The sequence below is a fragment of the Martes martes genome, assembly GCF_963455335.1.
Source record: "Martes martes genome assembly, chromosome: 8".
In the NCBI taxonomy this organism is placed as follows: Eukaryota; Metazoa; Chordata; class Mammalia; order Carnivora; family Mustelidae; genus Martes; species Martes martes.
Window position 1 is genome coordinate 127,700,084 of NC_137895.1, and position 18,115 is coordinate 127,718,198.

Below are 18,115 nucleotides of genomic sequence, written 5' to 3' on the forward strand. Positions count from 1 at the left end.
AGTCGCAAAACTTGAAAGGCAGGCATTAGTTAAACTAATACTCCTGTGGGTGTTTAAGAACATTCGGGCCTCGGGAAATAAAAGACTAGTGATAACGTGCAGAGACCAAGAGGTGAGAGGAAGTTAGATGGTGGTGGTGGTGGCGGTTTTGTCATCTCCAGGCACTGTTTCCATCCTATAAACTCCCGGAACACCGTCATTTCGATAATACCCTTTTCCTGCAGTGACACATTTCTCTAAAGAAAAGTTGAGACACATGATTTAACAACAGGAACAAATATTGGAAATTAGGACTGTCTTAAAAAATCAGAGCCATGTGGTTGCTGTGATTTTTTTTTCACACTACCCTACAGCAGTTCCATTTATTTATCTTCCACAAATCTTTCGTTTTTATTTCTAGTGCATGTAACACTAGATATTCTGTATTTAACCTCTCTTAATTTAATGTTTTCTAATGTGTGGCAGATGCTTCTTTTCAGTTCTCTTTACATATTTCTATAAGTAGCATGTTTGCCCTTAGATTTTTTTTTTATACTCAGACTGTTATTTAAGAAGAAATTCTTGTATCTTCAGTCAGCCAAGAAGAAACCTGTCCCAAAAGCTAAATTATTCCATTTCCTAAATGGAAATGTTTCAACACAGGGGATAGGCTGTGGAGAAGCAATGGATAGGTTTTATCTTGAGGTTGTGGACGATCTTTGTCTCGGAGCTCTATATACTTACGTTAGTGTCAGGAGTCAATTTAGAAAAAAAGAGAAAGTGATCGTTCATATATTTATGAACATACATCCTGGATTAGCTTTACCTGTCAAAAAGGATCTATTTTTTTTTTTTAAATACAAATTGAAGAACCACTTGAAAGAGTGCAATACTAGTCTTCCCACCGAAGTTGAACCCTGTTTAGAAACATGGGTCAGAAATGTAAAGAATGGGTCTCTTCTGTTTTGCTTACTGCAGGGGGCACCTCCAGAGCTGCTCAGACAGGTGATTTGCCTACTCCAACTGTTTCAGACAGGAAACAGGTTTAGAAACTGCTTGGAAAAACCTCCAAACCTCTATGAGACTCAGTTTCTTCTTTGAGGAAAAGCGTGAAAACATAGAAAGGGGAAAAAGTTGACATTCATGATCCTATTGTTACTTATATATATATTTATAATTTTTAATTATCAGGTTTGTCTTATATAAAAGTTTGTGAGGTCAGCTTTAATGGAAAACAGATAAAGGTATAAACGTCGAGACTATAAAAGACAGGTGAACATGGGGCAGTGTTTTACAGCCCAGTAGTCTGGGAGTTTTTTACTGATTTTTTTTTAATCTGGTGGAAAATGAACTTCAAAATGTGAATGTTCCAGAATATTTCTAGACTAGAGTTCCTGTAAAGACTTAAGCTGCCACACGTCTTTGAAAATCATCTATAATATTATAGTATTACAATACTGTAGTACTTATACTATTCATCATCATGTGGCTCAACACTTTTGAATTTTTCTGAGTATTTTTAAGTATACTATCTACCATTCCTAGTCTTAATCTGCTTATCCCTTGTTTCTCTCCTAACCTAGTAGCTCTAACACTCCTCAGTGACATTACCTAGATTGTTCTCACTAGTAAAGTAAAAACTAGTAAAGTATCTGTCAGCTCTTGATAAACATTTGCTGAAAGAATAAAGGATGAGCTCAGCTCCCTCTATCTTATAATACTTTCTATGGTCAGAATTAGACCAGTGTGAGGAAATATGTTAAAGTTAGAATTCCAAGAGTTACACAATTGTCCCCACATTCATTTTAATGGTGAAGTATATGTTCAGATTTTGGAAAGTATTTTTGAGAAAGTTAAAGAAACTAAATTGGCAGGCACCTGGGTGGCTCAGTTGGTTAAGCCCACTGCTTTCTGCTCAGGCCGTGATCCCTGGGTCCTGAGTTCAAGTCCCACATCAGGTTCCCCCTGCTTTGTGGGGAACATGCTTCTCCTTCTCCCTGTGCCTGCCACTCCCCCTGCTTGTGCTTGCTCGCTCTCTCTATCTCTGTGTCAAATAAATAAAATCTTAAAAAAAAGAAAAAAGAAACTAAATTTGCAGTACCTAGCACTTTTATGAAATTCTACCTCTGACTTGTCCAACAGTCAAAAGTAAGAGATTGGTATCGTTTGGCATAATAAATCAGAATTACAATTTTTAAATATCACGTTCATGCATTTGAACGAAACTGATGTGCTATTGAGGAAAATTTTTATTATTTCACCATCCTTTAAGAGCTATGTAAAGAATAAGGGAGTTGGGACTGAGAAACACTCTTCTAAATTAATGGAGAAAGCAAATAAATATCTAAAAATGTTAGTAGCAGGATTCTCAGATTTTTTTTTCTGAATCTACTTATTCTGTTGAATAAGTTGGTCGTTAGTTGTGCATGTTCAGGATTTTGTACAATAGCAATAAAATTTTTCATGTCTAAAAAGTTAAAACTCTGTTACCCTAGGAGTTTCCTAATGTGCTGGTAAAAGCTTGACAACTGAGTAAAATTAACTTCTCATGCCTGAATTCCCTTCATGATGTCACGCCAGCCTAAGAAAGACCACCTGGATTTAGCCCTTGCGGGCAGGGTCCTCCCATATGGGGCTTCCACGTTTGGAATACGTAAATTTAATAGGGTGATACAATGGAGTTCATTCTTTTGTTGGTTAGTGGGCAGTTTCTGACTACACAATCAGAACATAGACTGATGACAGTGAAACAGTACCAGAGACCAAGAGAAGTTAGAATAAGTGAGCAGGTTCTTACCTTACCCACAGGAAACAAGAAGGCCAAAGGGTGACTAATATGGTAACGTCAAAGACACGGGGGAACTTCCACTCCACGGCTAAATCCCTGCCTCAGACTTTAGTTCAGATCTAGGCAAGCGCAGAAATGTTTCCTTGGTTACTTTCAGAAGTTAGGTGATGATAATCTAACATGATTTAAAAGGAACATAATGGAGAATAAAGCTATTTTGCTGCCTTCCTTAACCGAGCACAAGAATATATACAAAAAGTTCTATCCAGGTTTCTGTTTACCTTCTCTTATTCTCTGTATCTTTCTGTATCACAGTTATGGCCTAACTATTCCCTGACAAGGACTCTTTTATAAATTAAAGTTCTTTTATAAATTGCCCATGTCATCATAGTTGTGAGAAGTCCAGTGCATGAAGTATCTTGTGGTTTGGGAAACTTCTTAGAGCTTGACATTTCTTGTTATATATTTTATTCACTGACTGAAAGAAAGACATAGAGAACAGTCTAGCAATAATCAAACAGGTCTGACCGGCTTGGGGTCACACTCCATTTGGGAATTTTTAAATATTTAGTTGTTTAAGGTAATCCCAATATTGATTGATCCACTCTTTAAAAGTTCTAATTCATTTAGATGAATTTCACATGGAATGAGTTCACTGCAGAAACCATAATCATTGCTTTCCTTCTCATTCACATGCTCTTCTTTGTTCTCTTCCTTCCTGGTATAGTATTTTAAACATACAAGACCATATGTTCGGTAATTTAATTAGTCATATGCTGCTGTTTAGAAGGAAGCAAGAAGACTACAGTAACTGTCTTACTGGGTTATGTAGGAAAATTCTAAAATAGCAATTGTTTCTAAGGATTTAAATATTTAATTACCCTAGAAGATTAGGCTGTCTTATGACAGGTGAGATGGGATATAAGCACCGTTTAATGAGTGTGAGGGAAAGTAGATTAGACTTCCTCTTCGTCTGACTTAGATTAATGTTCATGATGTAGCTTCATTTACATACATCTTCTTTTATTCTGTTGTACTGTATGTCTTAATCCATACTCCATCACTTGTTACCACTTCAAAAAAAGTGCTTTTAATTTCAATCAAAGGATAAAAGCCTGACCACATAGACAGTTTATTTGCCTTGACTTGGGCTACATTGCTAGAAACTTGCACATACTTGTGGGAGGTCCTGCTTGAGTGTTTTTAGAAAGAGTGAAGTGGGAGTTATTTTCGTATTTATTTATATGCCACCTCTTTTGAAAAATATTTTGCATCTTTAAGGAGTATTTATTTATATGATGCTACAGGGCTGAAAGGACAAATTTTCCTATATCTTAATTTTATCCTTACAATGCCACTTTTACTTTTGGAAGTTAAATTTTGTGATAGGGCTGGGCATTATTTGGGGACAGCTCCTGAAGGACATGGAGCAAGAGTAACTAAGATATCTGTAGCCCTCACAGTTTCTTCTACGAGTTTCAGCTCCCCCGTGGAACCCTGGGATTTTAAGGGGGGGGGGGGGCAGCAACATTAAGGAGGGAAAAAAAGGGGATGGGAATAAGATGGCAGAGAAGTAGGAGATCCTGTTACAACTGGTCCCCTATAGTGAGCTAATTATTTACCAGAACACTCTGAACACCCATGAAACCAGCCTGAGATGTAGGATTATACACCTCTGGATCTCTATGGGGGCAGAAGAAGCCAGTGGAGAGGTAAAAAGCATACTGGAACGATAGGATATCGTTCGGAGGATATCGGAGGATAACCAGAAGGGGGAGGGAGCCACCGGAAGCAACCTTTTGGAAAGCACTACCCAAATACGAAATTGCCCTGTGATTGGGGACCAGCATTGACTCGGAGTCTAGTTAAAAGCACTTAAAAAGAGCAAAAATCTTAAAGGGCAACTGGTGGAATCGGGCAGTCACAGGCACGGACCTAAGCCCACAGACCCAGGTTGGCCACCACTGGCGACCACCCGTGCCAGAGAGAGTGCGGTCCTGGAGTCAGGTGGGTGCTCTTTAGAACCAGAGCCTTTTGCACTCTGCGCTCACTTCACCACCGGGGTCTGAAACGCACTCCGCACCCGCACCTGAGAGTGCTCTGTGTGGCCGCTAGTCGGTGGTCTCTAGGACCCGCTGAGAGCCTGAACACTCCCAGGACTTGAAAGAACTACCCCAGACAGCAGTCCCCGCAAAGACAGCCACCAGAAGCAGGCTCCCTGGACCAGTATCACTCGTGGTTTTGGCATGGGGGTGCAGGGACAAGCAGGCACCTCTGGCAACCCCTGAAATGGTTGCTAGGGGTGCGCACCACCTGTGGGAGGTTGCACAGCTCAGTGGAGTTTGCAAAGGGGAAGTCAGTGTGTTCTGGACCACCCAGAGGGGGGCAGACTGAGGCTTCTCTCTGAGACGGAGGTTTGGGTGCAGTTTGCTTTCCACTAAACCTCCAAAAAGCAGCAAAAAGCCTCCAAAGGAAAAAACCTCCAGAGAACAAAAGCCTGAAAAACCGGTTTCCACAGAGCCCAGCCCCTTGATAGGGAGCTGGAGGACTCAACCCTACCAAGACTGACTGAAAAATAATGCGGCAGGCCCCTCCCCCAGAAAGCCAGCCAAAAGAACGAGAGGACAACCACCAGAGTCCCCATAAAATTTTGGAAATCCAATATCAGGGGAAAACAATATATTAAGCTCACGGTATTGCCCTAAAACCTGTATATTTCATAGATACAACTTTTATTTTTAATTCATTCTATTCTTGTTCGTTTTAATTTTTTTAACCTACTTCCAATTATAGCTAGAGTGTAATACAGCATATTCCATAATAACCTTTTAACTTGAATTTTTTTCATACATATACTTATATTTTTCTTTTTCTTTTCTATTTTATTATTTTTTAAATATACATATAGATATAACCTTTAAGGTAATCCTCTTTCCCTAATCAATACTTTCCCTATATATAAACAAGTTTTAATCTCTCTTTATCTCTAGAAAGTTGACTCCTTTAACAAAGATACCAAGATACACCCAGGAAGAATCAAAATAATCTTCCTCGCCCACATCGAGGATTTATAACCACCCTCCCATCTTTTTCTTCTGTCAGTGTTTCTATGTATTTGTTTTTGTTCTGGTATTATATAAATCTCATCCTTGGGGTTCATTTTGGTTGGGTTTGGTTTTTTTTCTTGTCATTTACTTGGTCTTTTTCTTTGCCCGTTTTTGTTTGTATACCTTATAAATCTTGCCTTTGGGGCCCATTCTGGCTGGGTCTTCTCTTTTTTTTCTGTCTCTCTCTTTCTCTCTCTCTTTTTTTCTTTTTTTTTTTTTTTCCTTTTTGGTGGTGACTTCCGATTGCTCTGAAACTTTCCAGGGTGCACCTTGCCTTGATCATGGTTGATATTTTCAGCTATACATCCTCTCAACCACCTCTCACCAAAATGACTAGGAGGAGGAACACCCAAGAGAGGAAAAATTCAAAGACTGTGCCCTCTCCATCAGAACTATTAGATATGGACATAAACAGTATGTCAGAAAGGGAATTCAGGATAACAACTATCCAGGCAATGGCTAGGGTAGAGAAAACCATTAATGATAACATGGAATCAATTAGGGCAGAAGTGAAAGCCACCTGGGAAGAAGTTAAAAATGCTATCAATGAGATCCAGTCTACTCTAAATTCTCTAACAGCTAGGGTAACAGAGGCAGAAGATAGAATTAGTGATCTAGAGGACAAAATGATAGAGAAAAATGATCAGGAGGAGGCCTGGGACAAATGGCTTAGAAGCCATGAAAACAGAATTAGGGAAATAAATGACACCATGAAACATTCCAACATCAGAATCATTGGGATCCCTGAGGGGGAGGAGAAAGAAAGAAGACTAGAAGATAAGTTGAACAAATTCTCCATGGAAATCTTCCTAATCTTGGGAAGGGAACCAGGGTTTGTGTACCAGAGGTAGAAAGATCACCCCCCAAGGTGAACAAATCTAGAAAGACCTCAAGTGTTAAACATTTATATGGAATCATTTGAACTTGATGAAGTCCCAAAAGTTCATTTTCGCTTTTGTTTCCTTTGCCTTTGGAGACATATCTTCAAAGAAGTTGCTGCGGCCAATGTCAGAGAGATTACTGCCTATGTTCTCCTCTAGGATTTTGATAGATTCCTGCCTCACATTGAGGTCTTTTATCCATTTCGAGTTTATCTTTATGTATGGTGTAAGAAAATGGTCAAGTTTCATTCTTCTACATGTAGCTGTCCAATTTTCCCAACACCATTTATTGAAGAGATTGTCTTTTTTCTACTGTATATTTTTTCCTCCTTTTTTGAAGATTATTTGACCATAGAGTTGAGGGTCCATATCTGGGCTCTCTACTCTGTTCCACTGGTCTGTGTGTCTGTTTTTGGCCAGTACCTTGGATTCATCATCATTAGCCATCAGGGAGAATCAAACCAAAACCACATTGAGATACCACCTTACACCAGTTATAATGGCCAAAATCAACAAGACAGTAAACAACAGGTGTTGTAGAGGATGTGGAGAAAGGGGAACCCTCTTATACTGTTGGTGGGAATGCAAGTTGGTGCAGCCACTTTGGAAAACAGCGTGGAGATTCCTTAAGAAATTAAAAATAGAGCTACCCTATGACCCTGCAATTGCCCTACTGGGTATTTACCCCAAAGATACAGATGTAGTGAAAAGAAGGGCCATCTGTACCCCAGTGTTCGTAGCAGCAATGGCCACAATCGACAAACTGTGGGAAGAGCCAGGATGCCCTTCAACAGACAAATGGATAAAGAAGATATGGTCCATATATACAATGGAGTATTATGCCTCCATCAGAAAGGATGAATACCCAACTTTTGTAGCAACATGGACAGGACTGGAAGAGATTATGCTGAGTGAAATAAGTCAAGCAGAGAAAATCAGTTATCATATAGTTTCACTTACTTGTGGAGCATAAGGAATAACACAGAAGACATTGAGAGATGGAGAGGAGAAGTGTGTGTGGGGAAATCAGGAGGGAGAGACAAACCATGAGAGACTGTGGACTCTGAGAAACAAACTGAGGATTTGGGAGGGGAAGGGGGGTGGGGGTTGGGTGAGCCTGGTGGTGGGAATTATGGAGGGCACGTATAGCATGGAGCACTGGGTATGGTGCATAAACAGTGAATTTTGGAACACTGAAAAAAATTAAATTAAAAAGAAAAGGAGGGGGGAAAAAGCCATCTTCTGTTACTTGAAGAGTAATAGTCTATAGATTAGCTCAGTTGTCAAGAAGATTTTGGCAGATCTTTTCCTTGTATTAAAACGACTGTCATAGTTCAAACAACAAGCTGTTAGTCCACATGGACTGCGGGTCTCAGCGTGTTCCTACAGCTCCAAGCATTCCGATTCCTTAGTGATTATAGAGAGCTGGGCGCTACCATTTCCTCTGAGATTAGATTACTTAGGAGGAGAAAAGTGTGTGGGTTTTCAGTTTCTACTCACTGAGACCCATTCCCCAAAGTAGTCAAAACTCTGGGATACATTAAATAAGAAAGAGATCACTTGGCCAGGAAAAAGGCAGATTTGTAATGAGCGTGGAAATCTGCCACTCAGTTGTCAAGCAAGGTCCTGAGCCAAGCCTAACTCAGCAAAATTGTCTCAAAGATTTCATAAGCTAGAAATTGAACAAGGAAGTTAGTTTTTTTTTAAACTTCCAAAAGAGAAAATTATGTTCTAAGTGTAAAATTAAGGTATAAAATATTTTATTCTCTCTTTGCCCTTTAAGGTCATATAAAGAACTACATCTCAAAGAAGTAAAATAATTTTCCCCAAAGGCAGAATATAAACAAACAGAAATTTAACTCCCACTATAATCATCCTAAAACCACTCAAGCTAGTCCTTCAAAAAGTATGTGTAAATCTAAAGAGATTGCCCAAGCAAAAGCAAATTTCCAATGCTGTCAGTCTTTAAAAAAGATTGACAATTTTAAATGTATTTTTTAAATGGTAACAAATAATCCCAATTCCGGCTCCCTCCTCAAACAACACATAGGCCAATGACCAGGAGAGGGAAACAGAAGAATGTTACTAGAAGACCGAACTCGCTGCCCCGTCACTGACCCTGTGCCCTGAGAGGTCCCCACTCTTGTCTTTGTGAGCTCTTCTTACATTCATGATCTTGATTGTGTGTCCATAAGCTGTGAAGTGTCTGAATTCCACTAAATTTCTGTCACCCCACATCAGATTTTCAAAATCTTAAGTGCCCATGCCAAGGACAGAGGGAAGAAAATATACCTTCTCTAACTTTCCCTCTCAAGATGCAGTGGAGATTGTTAAAAACTTGATCCAAGTTCTAGAAATGTGTGAAAGGAAGCAATAAAGAAAAGCCAGCTACAAATGTGTGACCATTCACGGAAGTTCTTGCCTTGCAGAGCTCCCTCACGGTGAGTGGTGACCAGACTAGAATCATCCAGTCGCTGTGTGACCTACACAGTTCAGATGATTAACAACAGTATTCCTTGGTATTACTACACAGGATCTCTGATGAAAGCTTGAAATTGGGACATTCAGAATTTTGCCCCATCCTATAATAAAGCTTTCACGCACGTAGGTAATGTACAAAATGCGTTTAGCGCAGTGTCTGACACATTCAACAGATGTTCGCTACCAAGTCAGATTGAGGGGACAAAAAGTCAGTCCAAATGGAAGTACTAGCTATTTATGATTAACATATGAATTGTTTAAATACAAACAATGACAGCTTGGAAATTTTCTTCCATAAAATTAAAACGATATTTCCCCAGATTTTGTCTCTACCTGTTAGTAATAGAGCAAAAGAAACCCTCCAGCCAGGGATGTAATTGTGAGAACACTGGTCAGGAACTAAGGAGCCTTGTGCTCCAGGCTCCGCTCTGTTGTGAACCCTGTGAGGGCAACAGGGGAACAAGGCTCTCCACAGGCTTGTTCGGTAGCCCAACACTGTCCATCCCTTGGCTCACTGCTTCCAGAAGGCTGAGGAGGGAACAGACAGACATTCCTGCCTCCACTGTCCTGCTTGTGAAACCCACTGCAACATCCACCTTCTCTATCACTCAACTATCCCAACGCTGAATAAACCGACTTCAGGCAAACAGTGTAACAGCAATTCACCAGCCACCCATCTTGACAATCACATACACACTCAAAAAAAGTACCCCAGACTACATGGTCTAATAAAGTCTCTTCTAGCTTTAAAATTCTATCAAAAGTATCACTCTTTTTGTTTTAAGCGTTATAACTCTGATAACTGTTCTCATTTTAACCAAAGACAAAGCAACTAAGCCTCCAGAATATCAAGGCTCGTGTGTGCCAGGTGAACCCTAGAACACTAGAACTTGAGCTACTCTCAAGGATTATTGAGGTTGTTTAATACTTCATGATCACTTCTGTGCCACCCGCCATGTTATTAGCATAAAAACAGTAGACATCTAATTTGAAGGACTTAGAGAGAAATAGAGGAAGACGTTACAAGAAATCCTTGGACATTAAAAAAAAATGAAACCTAAATGCTTCATCTGTACATTTATTTGTGCCATATAAACATTTTTTTAAAGGGGCTAAGAAGTATAAAATGTTATTAAGAAAAAAATGCCGGGGCGCCTGGGTGGCTCAGCGGGATAAGCCTCTGCCTCCGGCTCAGGTCATGATCTCAGGGTCCTGGGATCCAGCCCCGCATTCGAGCTCTCTGCTCAGCAGGGAGCCTGCTTCCCCCTCTCTCTCTGCCTGCCTCTCTGCCTACTTGTGATCTCGCTCTGTCAAATAAATAATAAATAAATAAATAAATAAATAATAAAATCTTAAAAAGAAAAAATGCCTTTGCAACATGGCAAGGCAGGAGACCACATCTTGTGAGACATTTTGTACTTTGAAGTCATTTTTCTCTCAGTCGTTGTGGGTGTTCTAAGATCACAGAGCTAAGGCATCTTCAAGAGCTGATACAAATTCTCGCTTCTTTGCTTGACCCAGCGCATTGGAAAGATAACGTGAAATCACTTTCATTATGGTCTATTAATTTTTAAAAGGCTGTGGTAGTTAACTTTCAAACTGTTATCCCGTATAGATTAAAAGTAAAATACCTCAGTTTTCTGAAAGCCCTATTTGGATCTTTAAATATAAATGCAATTCCCTTTTTAACTATACTCATGCCTCCCATCAAAATCATTTAACCACAGAAATTATTTTCTAAAGCAGAAGCACAACACATATTTCAACTCCCACATAATAACACTGCAAAATTTGGTAACATCTGCATATTTTCTTTCCTAATTGCGATGTTAGTTTGAAGTTAATTATATGAAACTGATTTTTTTCCCAAGCACAACTTTCATATATCACATTTAGTTTAATTGGTACTTTGAATAATAAATTGTTTTTCAGCTAGAGCATATTGTTTGATATTGCTAATGAAATGATTTTAATGTTAAACTGAGCTATTAGGAGGAATCTTATTTTATCTCTTATTTTTAAATATAATTCTACATTGTAGTAGCCTGATTAACCTAGCTATTTTCCTTTTTTTTTTTTTTTCAATCTTCAGGATAACATCATATAAAAACACTATAATAAGTGGCAGGAAATAGTGTCTTTAAAAGGAGACACTGTCAGTTACATGTGAATCCTTCAATTTCACCATATATTTGTGCTGTTGTTTAAAAATATTTTTGCTTTAAGTATTCTTAACTGCCCAACACATCCCCATACCCTTAGTGGCCTGTCAGTAAACAGCAGTTACCACTATTAATAATAATGCCAGTATAACCTTTAGATCATGTATAGGTCTGCAGTGTTAGATGGAGTGGCCAAGGTAACAGAGGTTCTACATCTCTAATAACCTGAAACTGGTATCCTTTAGGTTCTTTCAATTCAACAAATGTTTATTGAATCTTATCTATGTCTGCTCAGTACTGTTGAGCTATCTAAGTAGGCAAAGGCGGAAAAAAATAATTCACTCAGTTCCTTGTTGGATCATTATATTGTACACCTGAAATGAATAAACACTGAATGTTAATTATATTGATTTAAAAAAAGTAAGTAAATAAATAAATAAATAGATAAAGACTCACTTCTTGCCATGAAGGTCATTACTAGTTGGGGCTAAGGAATGAAGTGATTAACAAGACTCCACGATATTCTCTCAGTTATATATTGTGTGGCATTATTCTCTGCATTGCATAATATCAGTAGTTAAAAACGGTAAGATATTAGAGGAAGGAAAATTCAGTGCAAAGTGAAATCAATTCACGTGGCCTGGTGATGGAGGTAGGACCTGAATTAAACATTGAAAAACTGGATTGGATTTGGAAGGATGAGTCTGCCTAGATCAGCTTAGAGTTCACGCTGGGGAGTGTTGGAAGATCATGCTGGACATATACCATGAAGTCACAGAGGGCAAGGAATGCCAGGACCAAGCGTTTGTAAAATAATAGTAAGGCACTACCGATTTCTGAATGAAGATGCACACAACACCTCACGAAAGCCTGGCCTGAGGGTCAGCAACTAGACAAGTCAGGGGCTAAGAAAAGTATACAAGTACAAAAGAATAAGCAAAGTGGGCAGCTAACATGAAGCCTGGGTGGCAAGAAAGTCTTCAACGTGAGGACGCGTCTACCCAGGCGTGAATCCCTTCTAGTCTTCCTTTGGGGGGGCAGGCATTATTTCCTGGGTCCTAAGTGAGTCTTAGTGAATCCTGTAGTGGAAATGTGAATCAGCTAATCCACACGGAGTACCAGGGATTTGGACAAATCCTGATGTGATCAAAAGGAAGTTTCAGGAAATGAAGAACGAATGAACCCAGCGTAAATCCAGGTTTAGATGGGGCAGTTGAAAAATAATTATAACCAATAAGGAGTGACATGACAGGCACTTAAAGGTTAGCCATTGTGGGCATTGAGAGGAATGATTTGTATGAAAAACAGCTCAAAGTAGAAATGTACCAGTGAAGGGTGGCGCCGAGATTTCAAACCTGGGTAAAGAGACAATAATAGTGGACACAAATACAAGAGGCAGGAAGGAAAGTTGTACATGAAGACCTCAGCATTTCCTGATTCGCTTTTCCTGATCCAGTAGAACTTGGCTGGACAAAAAAAAAAAAAAAAAAAAACACATTTATAGCACATGGCCAGTGGCCAGCATACTGAATAATTGGGATTGAATAAATCTCACGGAGATCTTTGAGTGTGGCTTATTTTATATTTGGCTTCTGACCACATCAGGGTTTTAGAGTAACTCTCGAAGGATGTGTTTACTTAAGGGATTTTCAGTAATTAGGGCACTACCTATTGTTTAAATACTGACAGAAATACGCTGAAAGCTTGGCAGGTAAACAACTTGGCATATGGGAATGGAAGTCAATGTTTCAATAGATAAGTAAGTAGGTTACCTCGAAGTGATGCATTTGATTAAAGACTTTCTCCAAATTAAAGCTTTCTTCTTTACTCTGACTGATTAGACATTATCTTCTTTAGATACTATCTTCCAGTGAGGTCGTGTCACTAAGACAGAAAATGGACTGAACAATTATTGGTCAGAATGAGTTAAAATAGTGATGTTCAGGTTGGAAAAAAAAAGTCAAATGAGATGTTCAACAATAAGAACCATTTAACGTGTGTTTTTATTTATTCCTTTATTTAATATCTACCAGACAGAAACTATGTTAAGTGCTTTATATTCATTATTTGATATCATTAGCAAATAATCTCATGAAATATGGACTTTTGTTATTGTCATTTTCCAGATAAGGTAACTGTGGCCAGAAATATTAAGTTGGCTTAGATTATGCAAAGTTAATTAGAGATAGAACCAGAATTTCCAATCAGGTCTAGTGTGATTCCAAAGCCCTTATGTTTAAAAGCTGTGCTATGCTTGTCTCTTCTGACTTGAGCCCCACAAATAAGATGATTGTGAATTTTATGAAGCCTTCAGCACTCCACTCATAAAAGATAAGATTTCTGTCATGTGTGAAGAAATAATGGTTCATTTCTAAAATATGCCACTGAATGTTTAACAACCTATTTTCTCACATTTCTGGCAATGGGTATCTTTACGTTGTGGAACCAGATTCAATGCAGTGAGAGTTTAAATTTCTAGAAACTGCATATAAACACATTACAAGCCTTGGTTGCCTTAATGACTTCATTACAACCCAGATGCTCTATAAGTATCTTAAACTTAGGTTGGGGATGTGGAAAATTATTTTATATTTGTTTTAGGAAAAAGCCAGGTATTAGCCAAAGAAAAATCTGAGGCACCAACCACTGTTTTAAGAAAGAAAGAAAGAAAAGAAAAACCAAACTATACCTTTGTAAAATCTTCTGTTACACTCAATAAAATCTTAAAATAAATATGTCATATGTATTCATATGTGAATGACATTTTATATGCATCTGTTTCTAACTGAACTTATGTTTCCATAACAAACACAAAATGCATGCTAAAGAACTTAAATTTTACATTGTTATTCACCTACAAAAATAATGGAAAATTGTTTTTCCTTTTTTTCGTCCTTCTCACAGCTGAATTTTTATTCCTCTTGTGGGGTGTTTATCTCTGCTATGCAGTGCGGACGGTGCCATCAGCGTTTCACGAGCCACGCTATATGGCTGTTGCAGTTCACAACGAGCTCATTATCTCTGCTGTATTCCACACAATCAGGCAAGTGCCCTGTAGAGCTAGTAAATAACCGTTTTGTTTCTCTGATGTGTTTCAGTTTAACTTAAATAGCAAAACTGGATAGCATACATAATGGAAAGATTTAAGAAGGATGGTATTTTTAAGTTGACTAATGTCTTTGTCGCAGAAATGGCAAATGAAGATAGCTTGTTGTTTGTTTGTTTTTTAAGATTTATTTATTAAAGAGGGAGAACACACAGTGGAGTGGGGCAGAGGGAGAGAGAGAGAGAAACCCAAGTAGACTCTGCACTGAGCCTAGAGCCCAACGTGGGGCTCCATCTCAGGACCCATGAGATCGTGGCCTGAGCTGAAACCAAGAGTCGGACACCTAACCAACTGTGTCCCCAGGTGCCCCTATTTTTTTTTCCTAAAATGATGTTCTTAGTTCCTTCTAATGTTTTCTTATCACCTTTATTTATTTGAAGGTTAACTCAATATTACTGTATTAATTAAACCACTTATGGGAATATCATTGAATATTGTTATGATATATAATGCCTTTTGTTCTGAAGATATAAAACAACACATACTTACATTATAAAGTAGATGTAGACAAATTGTCTATGTTTCCATTCATGTTAATACACTGGTTTACACTTTTAAAATCTTAATACTCAGATAGTCAACTTATGTGTACTAGTTCTGCTAAATTCAAAACTAAAAAAACCACTGCAACCCGATGACTGGATTTTTGTGTGCAATGAGGTTTTATCACTATCACATTTTAGCAATGACTTTTTATTAGTATGGCCTGGTCCTCCATTTCTTAATATACCATTTATTACTATAGTCAGTAACTACAAAGGAGGAAGCAAGTAGCTTATGATAGTGAACAAAATGAAATATGTATGAGTTAATCTTCAGAGAATTTACACCTATTTATATCTGAAAATGAAATGAAAACCTCAGTGAGAACAAAAAAAAGGAATCCTATAACTTGCAAAGCAACAAAAAGATGTCATTCATTTGCTCAACAAAGTTAGGACATACATAAGAATTTAATGAGAAATTTTGAATATTTGTCTTTTCCCTCAGTGGAAAAACAGTGATAAATAATGGTGGGAGTCAGAGTGGGAAGGTGTGGATCTTTGGAAGTTTTAGAGGATATTTATCATTTCTCACTTTAGTCAATAATTATCAAGTCATATCTTGCACTTGTGGGAATAGATGATACCAGAGAACAGCTGAACCTTGGGCATACCTACACTTTTTCAACTTTTAAGTAAGAAAAGAAGTATTTATGATTTGACAACCCTGGAAATTCCGTCAAAGCACCAGGAATCAAAGGAATTTGCCTCCTTGCTTTGTCTTGCCCCCTCTCAAGAAAGAGAGAAAAGAGAAAAGGGGAAGGAAAGATGCAAAACAAAATACATTGTTATAAATAGGCAAAAAGAAGGCTCTCTCACTTCTCCTCGGACTAGAGCTGAAGGATGTGAGAGGGGATGCCCTGTAGTGAGCAGTGAAGAGCACTGTTGTGGACAGAGCCCCACAGCCTGCACATTTCTCCCAAACCATCTCCCAAGAAAAGCTGCATTTTCATTCTCTGTTTCCAGAATATCAAACACCTGCGTTTCAAGATAGAGCAAACATGCTTCGCTAGAACCATTTGTAAATTAAATGCCGTATTAACAAACCAATTAAAGAGTTAAAAGCATGCCAGAAGAAATTTACAGACATGTTTAAATGTCTTCTGTTGTCAGAATGTGACCAGGTCATGCAAAGGGTTTCCTGCTTTTGCTCTACATCAGCTGCTGTGTTTCTTAGAATCAAATTAATTGCATGAGAAATTAAATCTGTTCAAACCATTTACCTAAATTGATCTTTATCCTTTTCTATCTTAAGATTTACATCTGTTCTGTTTTCATCATTAAGTATGTTTTTTCAATGGACTTTTTTTTTTAAGATTTTATTTATTGTTTTAACACATAGAGAGAGAGAGAGAGAGTGCACTAGCAGAGGGAGCTTCAGGCAGAGGGAGAGGGAGAAGCAGGCTCTCTGCTGCAAGGAGCCTGACACAGGACTAGGATCTTAGGACCCTGGGAGCATGACCTGAACCGAAGGCAAATGCTTAACCCGCTGAGCCACCCAGGCGTCCCTCAATGGACTTTAAACTCTCAATTTGCCCAAGTAGGCAAGGTAGTTATTTTTTAAATGAACTTTTAAGGCAATAGATGGTTATTATAGATAAATCATAAAATGATTAAAAATAAACCGCCTAATCCAACCACCGAAGATGATAAACACTGTTAATATATTAGGATATCACTTTTGGATGTTTTTACACACTTATGTATATTTATAACACATTGCATTTGGTAGCTCCCTTTTAGGAATGTCACAGCACAGTGTGACATACCAGGAAGTCCTGCTGTAAGGAAAGCTAGTTAAGTTTGTTTAACCAGCACTTTCCAAACCATTCACCGTGATATCCCCCCAAACCCCAACTGACATCTGGTAATAGAAGCCACTCTTCAGAAAATTCTGTTTTAATACTTGGCCGAGGTGAGGAGAAATGTATTCTAAATATTCATTCAGGGTAGCTTTCTGGGGGCACCTGGCTGGCTCAGTCAGGGAGCATGCGACTCTTGATCTCAGGGTCATGAGTTCAAACCCCACACTACACATAGAGCTTGCTTTAAAAAAATAATAATAATAATAACTTTCTTACTTTGTTTAGGTCTTTCCTACAGAGTCCCAGACAACCCATCAGCCTAGCTGGGTTCACATAGACACAAGATCTGACTGAGTTGTACATGCTGAACCTAGTAGACTTTGTGTTGGTAGACATGACCTACTTAAAAGATCAGCTTCCCTCGAGACAACTGTATAATCCCTTTAAGTTTTGAACAGGGAGAACTTCTAGTGGCAGCAAAGTGACTGGCATTGGTGGGCTTTGGTATTTTCTTAGACAAGCTTAAAAAAAACCTGAATGGAAAGCCCTACTTTTTTAAAAAAATTTTTAATTAACATATAATGTATTATTAGTCCCAGGGGTACAGGTCTGTTAATCATCGGGCTTACACACTTCACAGCACTCACCATAGCACATACTCTCCCCAGTGTCCATATCCCAACCATCCTCTCCCTCCACCCCCCTACCCCCGCAACCCTCAGTTTGTTTTGTGAGATTAAGAGTCTCTTATGTTTTGTCTCCATCCCGATCCCATCTTGTTTCATTTTTTCCTTCTCTACCTCCCAAACCCCCCACTTTGCCTCTCAAATTCCTCGTATCAGGGAGATCATACGAGAATTGTCTTTCTCTGATTGACTTACTTTGCTCAGCATAATACCATCTTGTTCCACCCACGTCATTGCAGATGGCAAGATTTCATTTCTTTTGATGGCTGCATAGTATTCCATTGTGTATATATACCACATCTTCTTTATCCGTTCATCTGTTGATGGAATTCTAGGTTTTTTCCACAGTCTGGCTATTGTGGACATTGCTGGAAAGCCCTACTTTTAAGTCCCAAATTCACTTACCTTTCTCCAAAGACCAAACCCAATTAGATTGTGGCATGTTGGCTTTAAAGAATTATAGTATAGACTAGCTACTCTGTCTTGGAAATTTAATTGTATGGCCATAAAGGACCAAAGACGGAATTATAGTTTAAAGTATGATTTAATACAGTAAATCTACAGAACACTGATTTTAG

The 18,115-nt window shown here is 38.5% G+C and overlaps 1 protein-coding gene across 1 annotated transcript in view; it reads left to right on the forward strand.

Annotated features, from left to right (window-relative positions):
* GPR158 (G protein-coupled receptor 158) overlaps positions 1 to 18,115 on the forward strand; it is a gene marked incomplete at both ends in the record, with an annotated part of 320,694 nt that overhangs the window by 293,729 nt on the left and 8,850 nt on the right. Inside the window, one exon of the mRNA XM_080810173.1 lies at positions 14,303 to 14,441. Within this exon, the coding sequence (XP_080666299.1) occupies positions 14,303 to 14,441 (139 nt within the window). The remainder of the gene's footprint in view (positions 1 to 14,302; positions 14,442 to 18,115) is intronic.